Source organism: Gobio gobio (genome assembly GCF_949357685.1).
Source record: "Gobio gobio genome assembly, chromosome: 7".
NCBI lineage: Eukaryota > Metazoa > Chordata > Actinopteri > Cypriniformes > Gobionidae > Gobio > Gobio gobio.
Window position 1 is genome coordinate 25,137,489 of NC_137103.1, and position 16,314 is coordinate 25,153,802.

Consider the following 16,314-nt stretch of genomic DNA (forward strand, 5'->3'; position numbering starts at 1 on the left):
ACCCACCAGTTGCGGACCACTGCTCTACCAAATGTTTTCCCATTCACTTTGGCCTAGTTTTATGGATGGGCTAATTGCATGTAGGCTTTGTTGCACTGGAGGCTCTCAACTTGTCCAAATGCCTGTAAGTTAATGGGGGTTAAGCTGTAGCCTTGCTCTCTGCGTTTCATATTTGTGGACAGTTCGACCTCTTAGCTAGCTGTCACAGCTTGGAGCACAACTGCTTGGCTGCGAGTTATCTCACCCGTGATAGAGCGGCAAGAAGTGTTGTTAATTACAAGATTTCCTTCTCTGCCATTGAAGTCACAGTAGCTCGCAGTCTTGCGTTTTTTTTTTTTGTTATGCTAATCTGAAACATTTTCCTGCAGCTGTGTAATTATGCATTTAATGTGTTTCAGGATTAAAGTGAACGAGAAATGGCCTAGATTTAGTTGCGCTAATCTTCAGCCTTTTAAACTGTGCCGTACATCAGCTATCACTTGAAAAGAGTGTGGTTACCACTTTGAGGATTTGCTGTCTAATTTCTGCCGCATGCATACTGCGTTCCTCTGCTTTCAGTATTGCTTTGTGCTTTGTTATATTCAATGAGGCATTTTCCATTGACCTGGACATGTTGGTTTCTAGCGGGAAGAAAAGATGCCTGTGATCTTCAGCCAGCGCTCTCAAGAATGTTCCGGGCTGAGAAATTGTAGGTCCTTCATACTTAGCATGTCTGCAAGCCTTTGTCCAGAGACAGTACATTGTTTGAGAGAGAGAGAGAGAGAGAGAGAGAGAGAGAGAGAGAGAGAGAGAGAGAGAGAGAGAGAGAGAGAGAGAGAGAGAGAGAGAGAGAGAGAGAGACCTTAAGCGGAGGAAGTGCTTGGGAGTCACTCAGGAAGTTATCAGGCCATTGAAAAAGGACACTTAATTACCTAGGCAGACGTAGGCCGGAGTTGTGCTGCTATTTTTTCATTAAGCTCAGGAATGCCAGATGCACAAGTGCTGAGTTGGCTGCCAAAGCAGCTGATAACATGGAAAAGCCTGGACTTGGGCCAGCAAGAAAACAATTAGCATGCCTCGCCTCAGAGACAGAGTCGGTTAGCATCTGCTCTCAATGAGAAGCTTCCCATAGTAGGTGCGTGGTTTGTGATGGAAACTACCTCTGGTCCTCAAGATGTCCTTGTGAAGTACCTCTGTTCAGCCTTCAGCGATTCAGGCGGTTTTGGCAGCACAACTCGCCCTCAGAACCCTAATGTGCTATTTTCTGTGGATCCACATCCGCCGTTGTGGTTTTATTTGTCTGTAGTCATTGTTTTCAATGACAGTTGGAGACATAGTGCTCTCTTTGAAGACGTTTCTTGGAATAAACTAAATAAACACAACGTGCACTTAGGCTGGTAAAGTAAAGTTTGTGTTTTGGTTTTATTACAGCGTCAGCTGTTATGAGTTAGAATTGGATTTTTGTGCCTAGTTTTTTAACTTGATTTTTTAAGCATATTCTATCACATTGCTGTGTTCTTTTGCTTCTGTCTTTATATTGTTTTAACGACGGATTGTAGAGGTGCTTCACAGCCGCTCTTCAAATTCGAAAGTCCATGTTGTTTGTCCAGTGCATGCGTAGTTGCATTTGTAGCCTAGTGACAAAAATGGGAGGCACATGGATTTCCGCAAAGAGCCTCCACGTACACCCTCCAATGACAAATTTTACGTCACACGGACCCTTGCGCACTTGCGGACGCAGAAAGTATAACACTAGCTTGATGCATCTTGAATAAAATGTGGATAATGTTTACATCAACGATACATATCGTCGCATTTTATATTGCGATATCGCAATATAACTATGTATCGTTACACCCCTAGCACTGTATAATACTTTCAAAAAATAGCCGACTTGGAAACATGATTACTACAGTTTTACACTTATACTCTTACAAATATCTTTAGCTATTGCATTCAGCTTTTTGAAAAATTGAAGTGCCAAAGCAAACAAAGTGCAAAGGCAAGCAAACGATGAAGAAGGGCACTAACTCTTTAGTAGGGAACTCAAACTTTTTATTTGGTTGTGCTCCGTCTGGGTTCCCTTAAAAAACCCATTCGATTGGAGTCATACTTGAAACCAGACTTATCTCAACTATTAATTTAGCCAACCTGCTGACTAGTCAACTTGTTTTGCACATCTCTAGTCTATCCACATGCTTCTTGCCATTTCTTGTATATTGTGGACAATGCTGTGTACTCAGTCTTGTGGGATGGAAGGGTATGTGTGTGTGTGTATTAGTGAAATTGTGTGCATGTTTATCTATGGTGTGATAATGTGGGTTGTTTTCCTGATTATTGTATTAGTACTGCTGATATTTATCAAACACAATGCTGGAGTAGGACTCGGGAGTCCAGACATGCTGTCTGATCAGGACTCTTCCTTTATTTCTTAGTCTCATTTAAGTACTGATTACCCACATATACGGCCCTTCACATTGGCCTCTGCCCATGAAAATATTAATTTCATTTGTGCTACCTTATAAAAAGTATCTCATTTCATTCAGGCTATATTACGGTCCGTAACAGAAAATGAGGTGTGGGTCAGAAAATGGTATGTTTATTAAATTCAATTCACAGCGAAATTGGTATTTTCATATTTGACCAGAAAGTGCAAGAATGCGGTGCGGAGGTGGAAGATCGTTCTCGGAGATGGACAACGTCTTATTGCATCATTATCATCACCATCATGATCATCATTACTGTTTATGAGTCTGATAATGATGTTAGGCTTGGTAATGGACCCTGTACCAACAAAAGCAATCATAGAAATACGGCAGGAACCCCACTGCTCACCGTCATCAGGGTAAAAATGGCGAAATGTTCCAGAGATTTCCATCGTTTCATTACAGCGCAGCCTCGCTATCTCTCGCTGCACACGTATCCTCATTCAATGTTCTCATGGCTGGGAATAGGCCTTAATGTGGCATGTAATACAGCATTATTCCCATAGACTGGCACACTGTCGCCCTTTGTTGAATGCCAGAAACTGCCAGACTCGTAGCCTTCGTCTCACCCTCGTTCACCCTGCCTCGCTGCTAGCATTCAAAAGCTCAGAGCTCATTTAGGTGAAATCATGATTAAACAGGTGCGTTCACTGTCAAATGTCATTTTGCTCATGGGCTGTGTGAGATGAGATAACATGGGATCCAGTGTCATGGTTTTATTGTTTATTGAGTGAAATACAAGCTTTTTGTGATGCATTGGGGGTTCTTCAGTATTCTAACATGACACAGATGCCATAGAAGAGACAGCAGAACAAGGAACAAGCCTCAGTCGGCATAAATAGTAAGTTTGGTGATGAAAAATCTGGACCTTTAGAAAACTCACTTAGTAAACCTCTAAATGCCTACAGGGACAGCATTGTAAAGATGGAGAAAATAATATGTGTTTGTGCCATTTTTCATTGCTGGCTTATTGTTTTGTCATGCTATGTATGAAAAACGACTTTCTGTTTTTCTTTTGTCTTTTTTTTTGTAAGAATATCTAACCAGCAAAATGACATAAATTATTAACAGAAAATCTGTCTGGAATATAATTGTATTTTGTCTTATTGCATTGCAAAGCGTGAGCAAAAAGGTCCATTGCAACAAGAGAAAATGCTTTTTTTTGGGTTGATAAATCTCATGCAATTTTGACTTTTTTTAAAATATGCTTTGATGCAACTAATAACTCTTGTTGTGAAAATATTCTTAACAAGGATTGAGAATTCACAGACGCAGACTCATAGATGGACAAAACTCAAATAAATAAAACTTAAACCCCATAAAAAATGTCACGGCGGTGATCTAAAATATGAAAATATAAATCTCTTTGATAAGTGATTATATACTGTGATATGCTTTGTGCTGCATTTTTCTAAGTGAAGATTTCACTTCTCACACTTATTCAAATGTTAAAACCGCTTGAGATTGTGAACTTGTTAATTAGACTGCTGTTTCACCGCAACAATACTGAAGCATACTTTTAATGTAATTATAGATAATGTTTATGACAGGGGTGTTGAAGCCTGTTTCCAAGAAATTCGGTCAACATTAGCTCACTTGTTTAGATGTATTTGTAGAAAGTTAAAACAAAAGTATGCTAAATGTGTAGACTTTTTACTCTGCAATTCGGCAGAGACACATTCATATTGTAAAGTCTGATACACGCTTACCTGTCAATACAAAGGATGTGCTTATCAGTCAGTCCCAAAACATCTCTACAGAGGGTTAGTTAGAGAATGCAAATCTTCAAACCAAAGTAGATTCGCATTCTTCTCATTCTTGAGAGCGTTTGCCCCTGAGTGCAAAATGAGTCATCAGTATATTTGTTTTGTCAATATTTAGCACCCCCACATACTGTATAGATGATGCCAACTAACAGAAGTAAAAGTCATTGGACACATCAAATAATTGAACATATTATAAATACATACAATTCATGCAACCGCCATTTGGCTTCTTTGAGCCATCACATCTTGCCAGTAATGGCCAATTGTTTTGCCTTTTTAGGGTAACATTAATTAGAGCTGTAGATTTGGTCTTCACTATCCAAGAGATCTAGTTTAAAGATATTGTATATTTATCTAGGTCATGTTTGTCCTCTTGTATGTTAGAGATGGTCAAATCTGGTGACTTTTTTCTGTAGTGCTGAGAGACTGGGCTTTTAAATGAACATTGTTTAAATATATGAATCATACACACAATCTCAGTTTGTCTGTTGTGAACTGACAGCTCTGCTGTCCTGCAACAGCCAAGATAAACAGGGTAGGCCCGTATCAAAGTCATGTTTCACTCTATCAATGAGGTTTTACAATTACTCCAAGCCAAGGCAAACACAGTTTAATCATAACATACCTCCCTCCCACTGCTACGTCCTGTACTTTTCTACAATGCATTGTCTAAAAATCAATCAACTATAAGTTGACTTTGTGTTAAATGAGCCAGTAGCATGAATGTAGCCAAAAAGTGAGATGTAATGACATAAGATCAGGCTCAAGACTGAATTAAGCCATTTGTTGTGCAGATGTCTTGTTTATACCTCACTTCTTGGCATAAGCTGAAGTTGACATTTGGAGCTCAGATTTGAGTTGCATCACACCAGTCTCTGGGACCTCGTGGGCGGTGGTTGTGAGCTCACAAAGGTTTGATGATTTGTGGATGTTGATGTGTTGTTCTGCTTTGTGTAGGGTTGGGTACCGAAATCCGGTTCCAATATGGCACCGGTACTTAAATAACCGGTATGTAACGGACCGAATCAGAACACCAGATTTCGGTTCCTCATTTCGGTGCCAAAATTCAAACGTGCTTTCGCGCTTTGGCTGAGCCAGAGACAGACGCTCAGCGCTGGTCACATCACAACTCATGACAACTATTCAGTGTTTTCAACGACATCATGTTTATTTCAGGTTTCAGACATTTAAATGTTCATAAGTAGGCTACTAGCAAAAAACACACACTGATGTCTATGAAAGCGGCAATGACAATCCTTTCAGACGGTTATAATTTGACTAACGTTACGTGTTTTATTCACATCAGATAAATGCACATTATATAGTAACTATATAGTTTACTCTATTCTTCTTCCAGTTCACTGGTCACTTACTTTCATGTATTTCGTGAGACGAGAATGAACTCAAGTGTTGTAAATCCGACAGATCCGATTCTGAGGCGCAAACTAACATGGCGCCGCCCATTGCGCTTTATAGATCAACTAACACACATTCACTCACACATTTGAACATCAGATAGTTCGTGACACAGTTAAGAAGTTTGTGAATATTTTGAATAAAAAGAAAAAACGAAATAAACCCGATACAGCTGAGCTGTCAGCGCTATTGCGGCTGCTGTGTGTCATGTGAGAAACATGACGCGTCACCATGGAAACATTAAGGCGATGCGTTCAAAAATATTTAGCCAGAGAATATGATCATATTTCAAAATAAAGCTGAAGCTCGAAGCTGGTTTGTAGCAGAGCAAGAATACAGACGACTGCTGTTATTACTGTAACTGTTTAGAGTTATATTAGGCTTGTTGTAGTTGGGTGGCTTAGGTTTTACTGTGAATTTGTAAATATGTCAATTATAATTTGTAAATAAGTAAATTGTGTTTTGTATTTATTTATATTCATACATTTAAGTATACATTAAACTTTTAATAAATGGTTCAATTTAAATAATAAATAAATAAATAAAAAGCCATTTAATGTCATCCACCTCGTTTGGTGGCCTTTAAAAAAAAAAAAAAGTATCGGTTCAGGCACCGTTTAGGCACCGGAACCGTTTTAAAAGTATCGGTTTGGCACCGGAATCGAAAAAAACCCAAACGATACCCAACCCTAGCTTTGTGTTTTCCATTTAATCAGAAATGTCCATTGGGCCCATGATAGAGCCTTGTGGCACTCCCCCTGTAGAACTCCGGCTGTAGAGGAGTTGTGTGGGAAGGCTATTCACTATAATGAAAGATGACCCATGCTGTTTGTACATCAGAGTGTCCTGATACACACTGCTCTGACGTGAGCATAAAGCCATTGCTTTTTTAGAGCATAGTTACAGTTTAGACATCACTGTGGGAAACTTGGGTAACTGATAAGTCTGAGGTCAATACATGTGTTGTCTTGCTGATAATTCACACTGATGCTTTGTTTTATAGGAGGGAGATTTTCTGGTACGAACCCACCATGTTGAATACTGCGACGGGGGTATTCTGGACCCTGATGATGTGCTAACAGACCTGGTGGAGGACAAGGACAAGGTAAGGCTCAAGGAAACAGTCAGGTATTAATATCGGAATCCACAAGTTGTATGTTATGTTATATGTGGAGACATAAGTTTTAGCTTGGAATGTAACATGTTGGCATCCTCAGCCCCATAAAGTAAACATTAGGTCCTAAACCTAATTCAATGTTTTCTATAGAATTCAGGGAGTTCCTCCTCCACCCACCTAAATTACAAAGTTATAATTGGTTTTTAACTACAAACAGAAATATTGTTTTGTAACATATTTTAATGTTTTTTTAGATTAGTTCAGCAAGTGAATACGATTTTAATTCAGCATCCGCTTGTGAACTCCATGAATAATTTGCAAGAATGATTCTATACGAAAACTCGTGGTGAAGCATTAGCAAGCATGCATTGGATTTTCATAGTATTTGATCTATTGTTAATAATGGCGCTATCCACCCCATTTAATGGTAATGTCAGTTATTCCAGAGCAACAAAACAGCAGAGGAAAGAACACCAGAACACATTTAGCTACTCTTGCAAATGTGAGAAGATTTGTCGAGAAGTTGTGAGAAAATGTGAGAATTTATGGAAAACAAAATCACATGAATATGAAAAATCACAGGTTAGGTTGTAATGCCATATGTGCCAAATATATGTGCTGTGAAAAAGTAGAAAATATTCAATCTACATTACTAAATGTATGGTACTTGGGTCCCTTTTCATGGACGTCATGATAAAAATTGTAACCATAATGTATACCCTTTTATGGAAATGATGGTCGTTCTCTGTTTTTAATGGAAACCCAGCATACGGTTCACCGCTTCATATGGAAAGCACATCGTTGACATTTGCTTGAGAGGAGGCCATTTGGACCACCCTCTCTCAGGAAAGAGTGGTCTCTTCAATGAGCCCTCGGGTATTCTGTTTGTCCTTTCTCTATATGGAGGTTATTATATTGAGCTGTGTGGCCGCTCCTAACTCGATAACACAAAAGGGCATTTGCCTCCTAATTGAATTCTCTCAGACATCAGATGCAAAGCTTTTGATTTCTGCACACTAATTAATAGAAGTGAAGGCATAAGGCATTATGGGTGGCACGCTCTCTCTCTCTCTCTTTGAGCAAGATGGTTTCTGGGATACCGCTTTATAATCAAAGTGTGGAAGTGTTTTATAGGCTTTAGCCACAGGGAATGCAGCCCATTTCTGAGGAATAATTTGCATATGAAAGATGAAAAATTGTCATGATTTAAAGATTATGAGTGGGACTATTAACTTAGAGAGGATAGTGCCCAATGTTTCAGCATTCAGACCCTCTATAATTGGTCCAAACTATGTCTATAAAAAAACAGTACTATTTTGGTACCATATTTTGATTAAGGCTGTTGATTTCAATGCGTTAATTTAATACAGTTGATGATTAAAAAGGAGTGCTTTAAAAAGAAACAAATGCATTTAATTATGCCTCCTGACCGGTACGCTACAGGAAACATGCCTCTTCAAACTACACTTATACAGAGCAGGCAGCACAGAATAATGAGCTGTTCACATATTAAGGTTTAACAATAAGGACTGTTCGGCGGCCATCTTTGAAATGCCTCTTGGGCAGTCATGCAAGTACAGCTCATATCTCTTTGAAAGGGGAAACATTAAATTCTACAAAGCTGTTCATCAATGAAATCTGACAAGCTCAATCATGACAAAAAACTGAAAAACTGACCAGCCAGTGCACTTTTGCAGTCCAATGCGATAGAAATGATAGAATGATAGAAATGCATATTTGCTGCTGAATGCTGGCAGTAGGTGAGAAGTTTGCTGTTCTATTACTAATAATATAAAAGCAAATAATAATATAAATATTTATTTTGTTTACGGTTTACTTTCTTAAATACATAAATTAATAAAGTATTAGACAGAACTGTTCAACTACTGAAGACGGAGAATGGGAGCATTGTGTGCTCAGGTGCTGGCGTTCTTAGTGCTGTCATAATAAAAGTCCCGTTTCAGACACATCGGCCAAACAGAAAAACTTAACGGCCAATGTCGATATTTGATGTATCCAAATATCGGCTTTTATATTGTCCTTGGTGATATATCGGTTGACCTCTAGACAGAATTGTCAAAGGCCCCAATTGAACCAGTGCTTCATTGTTATGAAAGTTTATCATGTGCACAGTTTTTAAGTATTGCCAGTTTAAACATTAAAGTGATTTAAAAGCAGAAGATGACGTGAAAGGGAACTCAAATTTGTACTCACTCGCTGCATGATTTTGGTTTTCTGGGTGCAGTGTGCACATACCCGGACAGCGTGTGGATACTGAATTGAGTTCTTTTTTGCATTTTATCTTACTTGAACAGACAAATGCACACAAAATTGTCAAATGTCCGTTTTGGAGCGTATCACACAGTTGGCTATATCTTAAAAGTGTTATGTTATGTCTTCATTTTCTTAAGCCTAATAGCCTACACCTACTGCTGTCTATGTCATAAATGTTAATCAAATGGAGAGAAGAAAAAAATCACTGATCTCGGCTGAATAATTTTTATACTGTATTATTTTACTTTTGATTACTATTATTATTATTCAATTTCTGTAGTATGATACTGCTTTAGAAACTAAAAAACACAAAACTGTGATTTGCGGTGAATATGATGTTGATTCAGTATCTGCTCTGGCAGATTCAGTGAATTAATTCAGTGATGGGTTCAACAGGTGAATTCATAAAGATAACCTGTATGCTATTTACTCTTTTAAGTTTGTTTTGGACTTTAGCCAGTGAAGATATTACAATAGAAAGATGTTATCTTGCTTTTATTTCATGGTACATGACATAAAAAGACCATTGCATTCAATTCAGACTGTAGGCTTATAATAACCTGTGATTTCTTATCTTTAAATGCTGTGTATTTAGCGGTGGAGAATAGCAGTACAGGAAATGTTGGCGCCGGTGTCTTTTATTGTACATTAATTTGTGTGAATATTCTGTGCCGTAATTCACTGCATTTCATGTGCACTCACACACATGCGTGTAAGTGCTTATATAAAAGCATGAACTCACTCACCATTTCTTCCATACTCACACTTGCACACAGTCCCCTGTTGGTATTGTGCCTTTATTCTGTTAGAGCGGGTATTTACTCATAAATCCAGACCGGGATGAGGAATGAGCTCTCACTGTAGTGATGTTGCCATGGTGACAACTTCCCAAATGTCACAGCCTGCGTTACTGTATCCTGGTGATCCAATAATTCTTCTTTGCTCTTGTAAGCCAGGAGTACGATTTTCTTTCTTTTTCAGAATAATTCTTTACAGTGCTGCAGCATTTGAGTCATTTTTATAAAGTAATGACTTTAAAGCAGGTATGTGCTGCTAAATGTACTTTTGAAATCCGTTTTTCAGAGCTTCCACATATGGTGCGTGTTTGCATTTGTGGAATGTGCCATTTGTCTAGTTAAGGTGTCAGATCTTCCTCTGTCAACAACACCACAAGCCGTATTCTGGTAATTACTGTGCCACGCCCTCTGTAATGAAGCTAGCAAACCACTCGACTGCTAAAACACACATAACCTGAACACCGATTACAAGATTTGCTTGCTTTGGCCTGTAGTTTATACGTTCACAACTGTTCACTGATAAGGTTTGTACTGTAAATATTTTCTACTATTAAAGGTGGGATATTTTTTTCTAATGAAAGTGCATTTCTTTGTGATTTTAAAATACTTGAAGGAAACTGCTCACTTATCAACAGAACTTTGTCTATGGGGCAGATTTCTGTTTGTTGTACATCAGATAAATTAGCACAGTAGGCCTACATTTCATTTATTTGATGCATTAACGAGAGTGATTGTGTGTGTGAATTAGTCATACATCTCTATTAATTATGAAGCTGTGGTTTGTAGTTACTTCAAGAGGTATTAAAATATATGCTATAACGGTTGAGTTTCTAAGCTACTTTAGTAATAAATCACAGGACAGCGTTGACAATGAGTTTCTGCGCTCCTCTCTACGCGCGATCTTCATGTGATGTGCAAGCTACTGCCTGTGAGTGTTCGTGTGTCACAATATATCTGGCAATAGTTCAACATAAAACACATCTCATGGACTACAATCGCTTCAATGTTCAAACGGGCAGGCCTTAAAACATACAAATGACAAAGCTTTGTGAGGACGCAAGTGATCGTGATCTGGCTTGCTTCGGGGTGCGCGCGTTGTCAGAGGCACGACACGGCTCGGCTCTCTGCTTATAAACACATTAATGGCAAAAGTGTAATTGCACTGTATTCAGCACAAACTGGGCTACCATACTATGTGAGCAACATGTATGTACATGCTTGTATTTTTGAGAGAAAAGTGTTTATGCACGGTTTTTCAAAAAACAAAAAACTTTAAAATGAAGGCCTCAAAACTCCAGCATGTATTTGCATAGAGTTTTTCCTTTAAACTGATGTGAGAATCATTGAGCCTACTCATTCACATAAAACAATATATTAATTTACAATTTGTAAGACCGTTTTTCTTCACAAAGCCAATATGCGAGGAGGCGTGATAGCTAATGAATAATGCTGGAGATCACCTGAGAGGACAAAAGGACATAATGAGCTGCATAATGAGCTGCATAATGAATGAGCTTCAGGTAGGCCTATGTGACAAAGCGCAACAGAGCAAAGGAAATATTTTTTTGTAGTTTATTTTATTTGGAATGTAGTCAACAAAGGCCTATTATATTTTAAATGATCAAAAGATTTGACTACACTGCAAAAAATGCTCTTCTTATTTGGTATGTTTTCTTGTTTCCAGTCCAAATATTTAAAATGCTTAATGCTTTATGAAGACTAATTTACTAGATAAGTAAAAATTTCTGGGTGGGAAAATCAAAATGAAGTGAGTTTTTGCTTAAAACAATCTATATTATCTGCCACATCAATTTATGATTTATTAAACCATAATTTATGATTTATTACACCAATTTTTTAAAACACAACAATTAATGAGATTAAAACTCCAAACTTACTTTATATCACACAGTGTTTCCCCTAGAATTTTTTTCCAGCAGCGGTGCTGTTACGTGTCGGAGGTTGTTACCAAGCCGCGCGTCGGGGGTCCGGGGGCATGCACCTCCGGAATAAAAAAAAAAAAAAAAAAACCTTAAACCATGACTTCTGGCAAGTTTTGTGGATAGAAATAGACATTTTGAACATTCAAATACAAATTAAGCTTTTCATTAGTTTAAAAGGTGACTAGCTTATAGCCTATTTTACTTCAATAACCTGCAGGGACGTGCAAAAAGTTCCTAAGGGGCAAGGGCTCAAATGTAAGAAAGGGGCAATATGTAAAAATAAAAATAAATGTTTGGATACTATTTTATGTTTTTGCAAAAAGTCTCATGCTTATCAAGCCTGCATTTATTTAATAAAACAGAGGTCAAAAATGGAAGCTTGAGTCTTAGATCTTTTAAATTATGTATAGTTTGTTTTGAGCTAATTTAAACAAAGAAAGCTTCAGTGCGTCCTCACACAGGTTTTTGTGTTTAATATTCACAGATGCTTACAGAGTAAACTTTGCCTACTTACACACACCTGGGGATCGTTGCTTTCAGAAATGAACTGCTTTTCATGGAGAATTATTCCAGGATTATTAAACGCGTCTCAAAACGATGTAGTTGTAGTAGGAATACAGTACTTGATGCGTCGACTCCAGAGCCTCAGTATTTGAATCTCAATAGAGCGCGCGCTTCGTGGACGTGGTCGTATTAGTGTATAATGAGCCGCTCAGGAACAACTAACATCTTTCTGCTTTCAACCAGATTACATAAACACAGAATATTTGTTTTTGATTTGGTTTACAGTGTTTAAAACCTGACAATTCAGCATTTTTTTAGACATATGTCTCATGTTTGTGAGACAAGTATTCACTAAGCTAGAGGTCATTTTCTTAAGACTATCTGAATGAACGTCTTTGACAGAGAGGCTGCAGATCGCGCATCAAGTTTGTTTTCTTTATTTTGCAAAAAGCACAACAATTTGTTTTCATTGTGACTGTACATACAATTTTTTTTAAACTTAACAGATTATAATGATGTATAACACTTGCCTGAATGATGATAAACGACAGTTATTTAAGTCTCTTTGGCACTGATAAGGAAAAAAAGCGAGCCGATCGCGCCGGCGCGACCGCCGACTGGAGAGGGTTAATTGACAAACTTCATGAGGACGCAAGTGAAAGTGATCTGGCTTCGGGGCTTACGCGCGCCATCTCTGTGTGTGTGTATCTGCGCATATAAGAACGGCGATTAACTTGCGTGTATAAACTGTGTAAAACATGCAATTACCATAGTAATTCTGAGCATCCAGATTGTATAAACAAAGTTAACTGATACTGAATCTTTCCGTGTGCCTGCAAACTGCACTTGATGTGACTGACGGGGCGGAGTCACGTAACCTTAGACTGTAAAAAAATATGGACGTAGTGTCCGTGACGTCACCAATAGGATTCTGATGAGCCGTTCTGAAGCGCAAAGTATGGACGAGCTGGCCGTTGCCATCTTGGCAGTGCGTCATCGCGCGTCACTCCCGGATAACAGAAAATGGGCAAAAAGGCGGGGCGTGGGCGGAGCTTAAGTGACGCGATGACTAACGCCCGTTTCACACGTACTCCGTCTGCAGTGCGTATGCGGTGCGTGTTGCGGTGCGTATGCGGTGCAGGAGCAGCACGCGCTGTTGTGCTTTCATATATGCTGCGTTTGCAGCACGCAACTGATACGCGGTTGTATACCACAAACACAGCATTTATTCATAATTTTTTTTATTTCAAATCCAAAAGTTGTTACTGAACATGGCTTGTCAGAATTGCAATTCTTTGTTTACACTTTCATAGATATCACGTTTTAACGTAGTACACTTAAACAACGTTTTATTCAATTCATTACTTTATATTTATATAGGCTACTTTAGATTTAGCTCACACAAGTGGAAAAACATTTAAATATAACTTCTAGCCTATAAACATTTTAAATTAGAAACTTACATTAGGCTGTACAAAAACAGCTGACTCTCGTCTTTTCTTTCGTTTTTAAACCCTTTTAAAAGCAGGTCATAAAGACCTTTGTTTTTCCACCTCCAGGAACCTACGTGCTCTGCATTATTTTTAATTTTTTTTACCTAAATGCCAGGTAAGGTGTCGTTTCCTTGCTTTACCCGAGAAAAAAAAGCCATGTGTTGACTTTGAAACAGAGTATATTTTAAATGATATGCATCTGTGGTAAAATTACTAGATTTTCGCGTCAGTACATGTTTATTTTAAAGCGAACAATGTGCTGTCACTTTAAAGCTACACTATGTAACTTTTCCGTCCACTAGAGGTCGCCTGTTCAAAACAAAGGCGTAGTTTGATGACGGCACATTTGAGCGCAGAATCTTGGGACATGTGGTCTTCACCTCACAGCCGGTGGAAAACAGTCAGGATAGGACTCGGGCAGAAATCATGTTCATGGATGCGATTATTAACATTACTGTAGTCTGAAGCAGAGCAGGACCGAGTGTTGTGGAGCTGAGCAAGGCCGCAGGAGCGATTGAAGAGCGGGACTGTTATTATGGCATAGTCGCCGGTGGGACTTTTATTATGACACGGTTGCCGGCGCTACTTCCTCTTTTCCAGTCATGAGTGAGGTAACGCAACTCTGTTTATCGTATTAGATATATCTGAGTGTGTTGAAAAGGAAGTTATGACGTTCGCTCGGCGGCTGCTATGACACTTGTTCACTCTGCAGTGAGAGTAAAGCGTTTCACTGAATAAAACCGGAAACCGAGGGTGACGCAGATATGACGCAATCGACAGGCGACTCCCTCAAACGCATAGCTCACACGTCCCGGTTCCTCGGTTAAAATAGCAATTTCTCACGATTTACAAATAGTTGGAAACATTTGGGATATTCTAAGTACTCAACTGAACAAAATATATAACACTGGCCTAGTGGTTTCTGGATATTTTACTGCAAAAATCCTACATAGTTCACCTTTAATTCCGCAGTGCAGCACAGCAAAAAATAGACTCGGTACGGAAACGATCGCCGGACTGCTGCAGACGCACCGCACCTGGAACGGACTGACGGACAGCATCTGCGTGCAGTGTGAAAGCTGTAATCCGTTAACATGGGTATGGAAGAAAATACGCACCGCATACGCACTGCAAACGGAGTATGTGTGAAACGGGCGTAACAGACAGCAGATAAATGGCTATCCACCTGTCACTCGAAGTGGCCACGGCCTTAATAATGCAGAACTTTAATGATTTATATAATGTAAACGAATAAGTTATAAAACAATTCACCCCCCTCACAGTTGTCATGAAGGGCAAAATTAGCCGTATAGACCAAAACCACAATTTGTACCAGGCTGTAAACATGCTTTATTCTGCTGTAAAGTTGGCCATTTTAACATGGGGCTCAATGAGATTCTGCTCCCTTCTGGAGCCTGTCCCTAGCGGCCAGTCGATGAATTGCAGTTTAAGGCACTTCCGTATTGGCTTCAAGAGAAACTGCGGGAGGTTGCAGCTTGCACGTAACTAAATCCAAAATAACCGACATGGGAAAATTACGTCGGTTAGAGGTTCTAAATTTCGGTTTCAATTAATCGTCCACCCCTATTAAGAAATATATGAGGGTAACTGTAAGATTAACTAAATCGGAATTGTTTTCAAATTATTTCTCATTACATTTTCTTCTGTTGAACACAAAAGTATAGATTTTGACAAATGGTGATGTAGTTTCGCATACAATAACAGCATATGGTGACCAGGGACTGTTGAGCTTCAGAAGAGATACAAATAAAAATAAAACCATAAAAGAAGTCCATACAATAATCAAAGTCGTCCAAAACCATATGATATTTATGTGAGGAACATACTGAAATTTTGACTGAAAATGTTTAATTAAATGTTTGGCCCGTTCCTCACCCAAAGCTATCTTATGGCTGTAGAAGCTTTGAAATCCAGCAACCAAGTCATATAGACTACATTTATTGTTGTTATTGACAGACTTGACAGAATATTTGCTTTCATTATGTAGGAGAGTATTATTCGTACAATATTAATATTACACTATTATTAGTACAATATTCCTTGAAAACTCTCCTTTTGTGGTCCACTGAACAGGTTTGGAATGTAAATTAGTACAGAATTTAAAAAAAAATTGTAACCTAAGTTTCTCACTTTAAAATACAGTACTCAGTACACAGTATACAGTACATTGAAAATGTCACAGAAGAAAGAGTCAAACAGGTTTAAGAACCAATCAGCTATTTTAGTCTGACTGGTGTGAAGATGTGCTCTGGTTTTATTGCTGAAGCTGTAAAGTTGCAAAGTTTTCAGATTCCAGATTTACTTTTTCTTCTGTAGCGTTCCTCAGCACGTGCACACATGCTCGCATGCTCACAGATGCCTGCATGTGTTAATGATATGCTCACAGCTCTTATTCACATTCAACTGAAGGCAAAAGATGGTACATTAGTCAACACTCTCATCAATATATGAACAGAGAAAGATGTTAGAATATTCATCTGAATCTGTGCTGCCGACTTGTTTTCGGCTGGACTCAGCC

The 16,314-nt window shown here is 38.6% G+C and overlaps 1 protein-coding gene across 6 annotated transcripts in view; it reads left to right on the forward strand.

The window, feature by feature from the left end:
• The window catches only part of pard3bb (par-3 family cell polarity regulator beta b), a 420,195-nt gene that overhangs the window by 15,507 nt on the left and 388,374 nt on the right, over window positions 1-16,314 (forward strand). For all 6 annotated transcript variants that reach the window (XM_079821284.1, XM_079821281.1, XM_079821283.1 and 3 more), the window contains exon 3: window positions 6,651-6,752. In XM_079821284.1, the coding sequence (XP_079677410.1) occupies window positions 6,651-6,752 (102 nt within the window). The remainder of the gene's footprint in view (window positions 1-6,650; window positions 6,753-16,314) is intronic.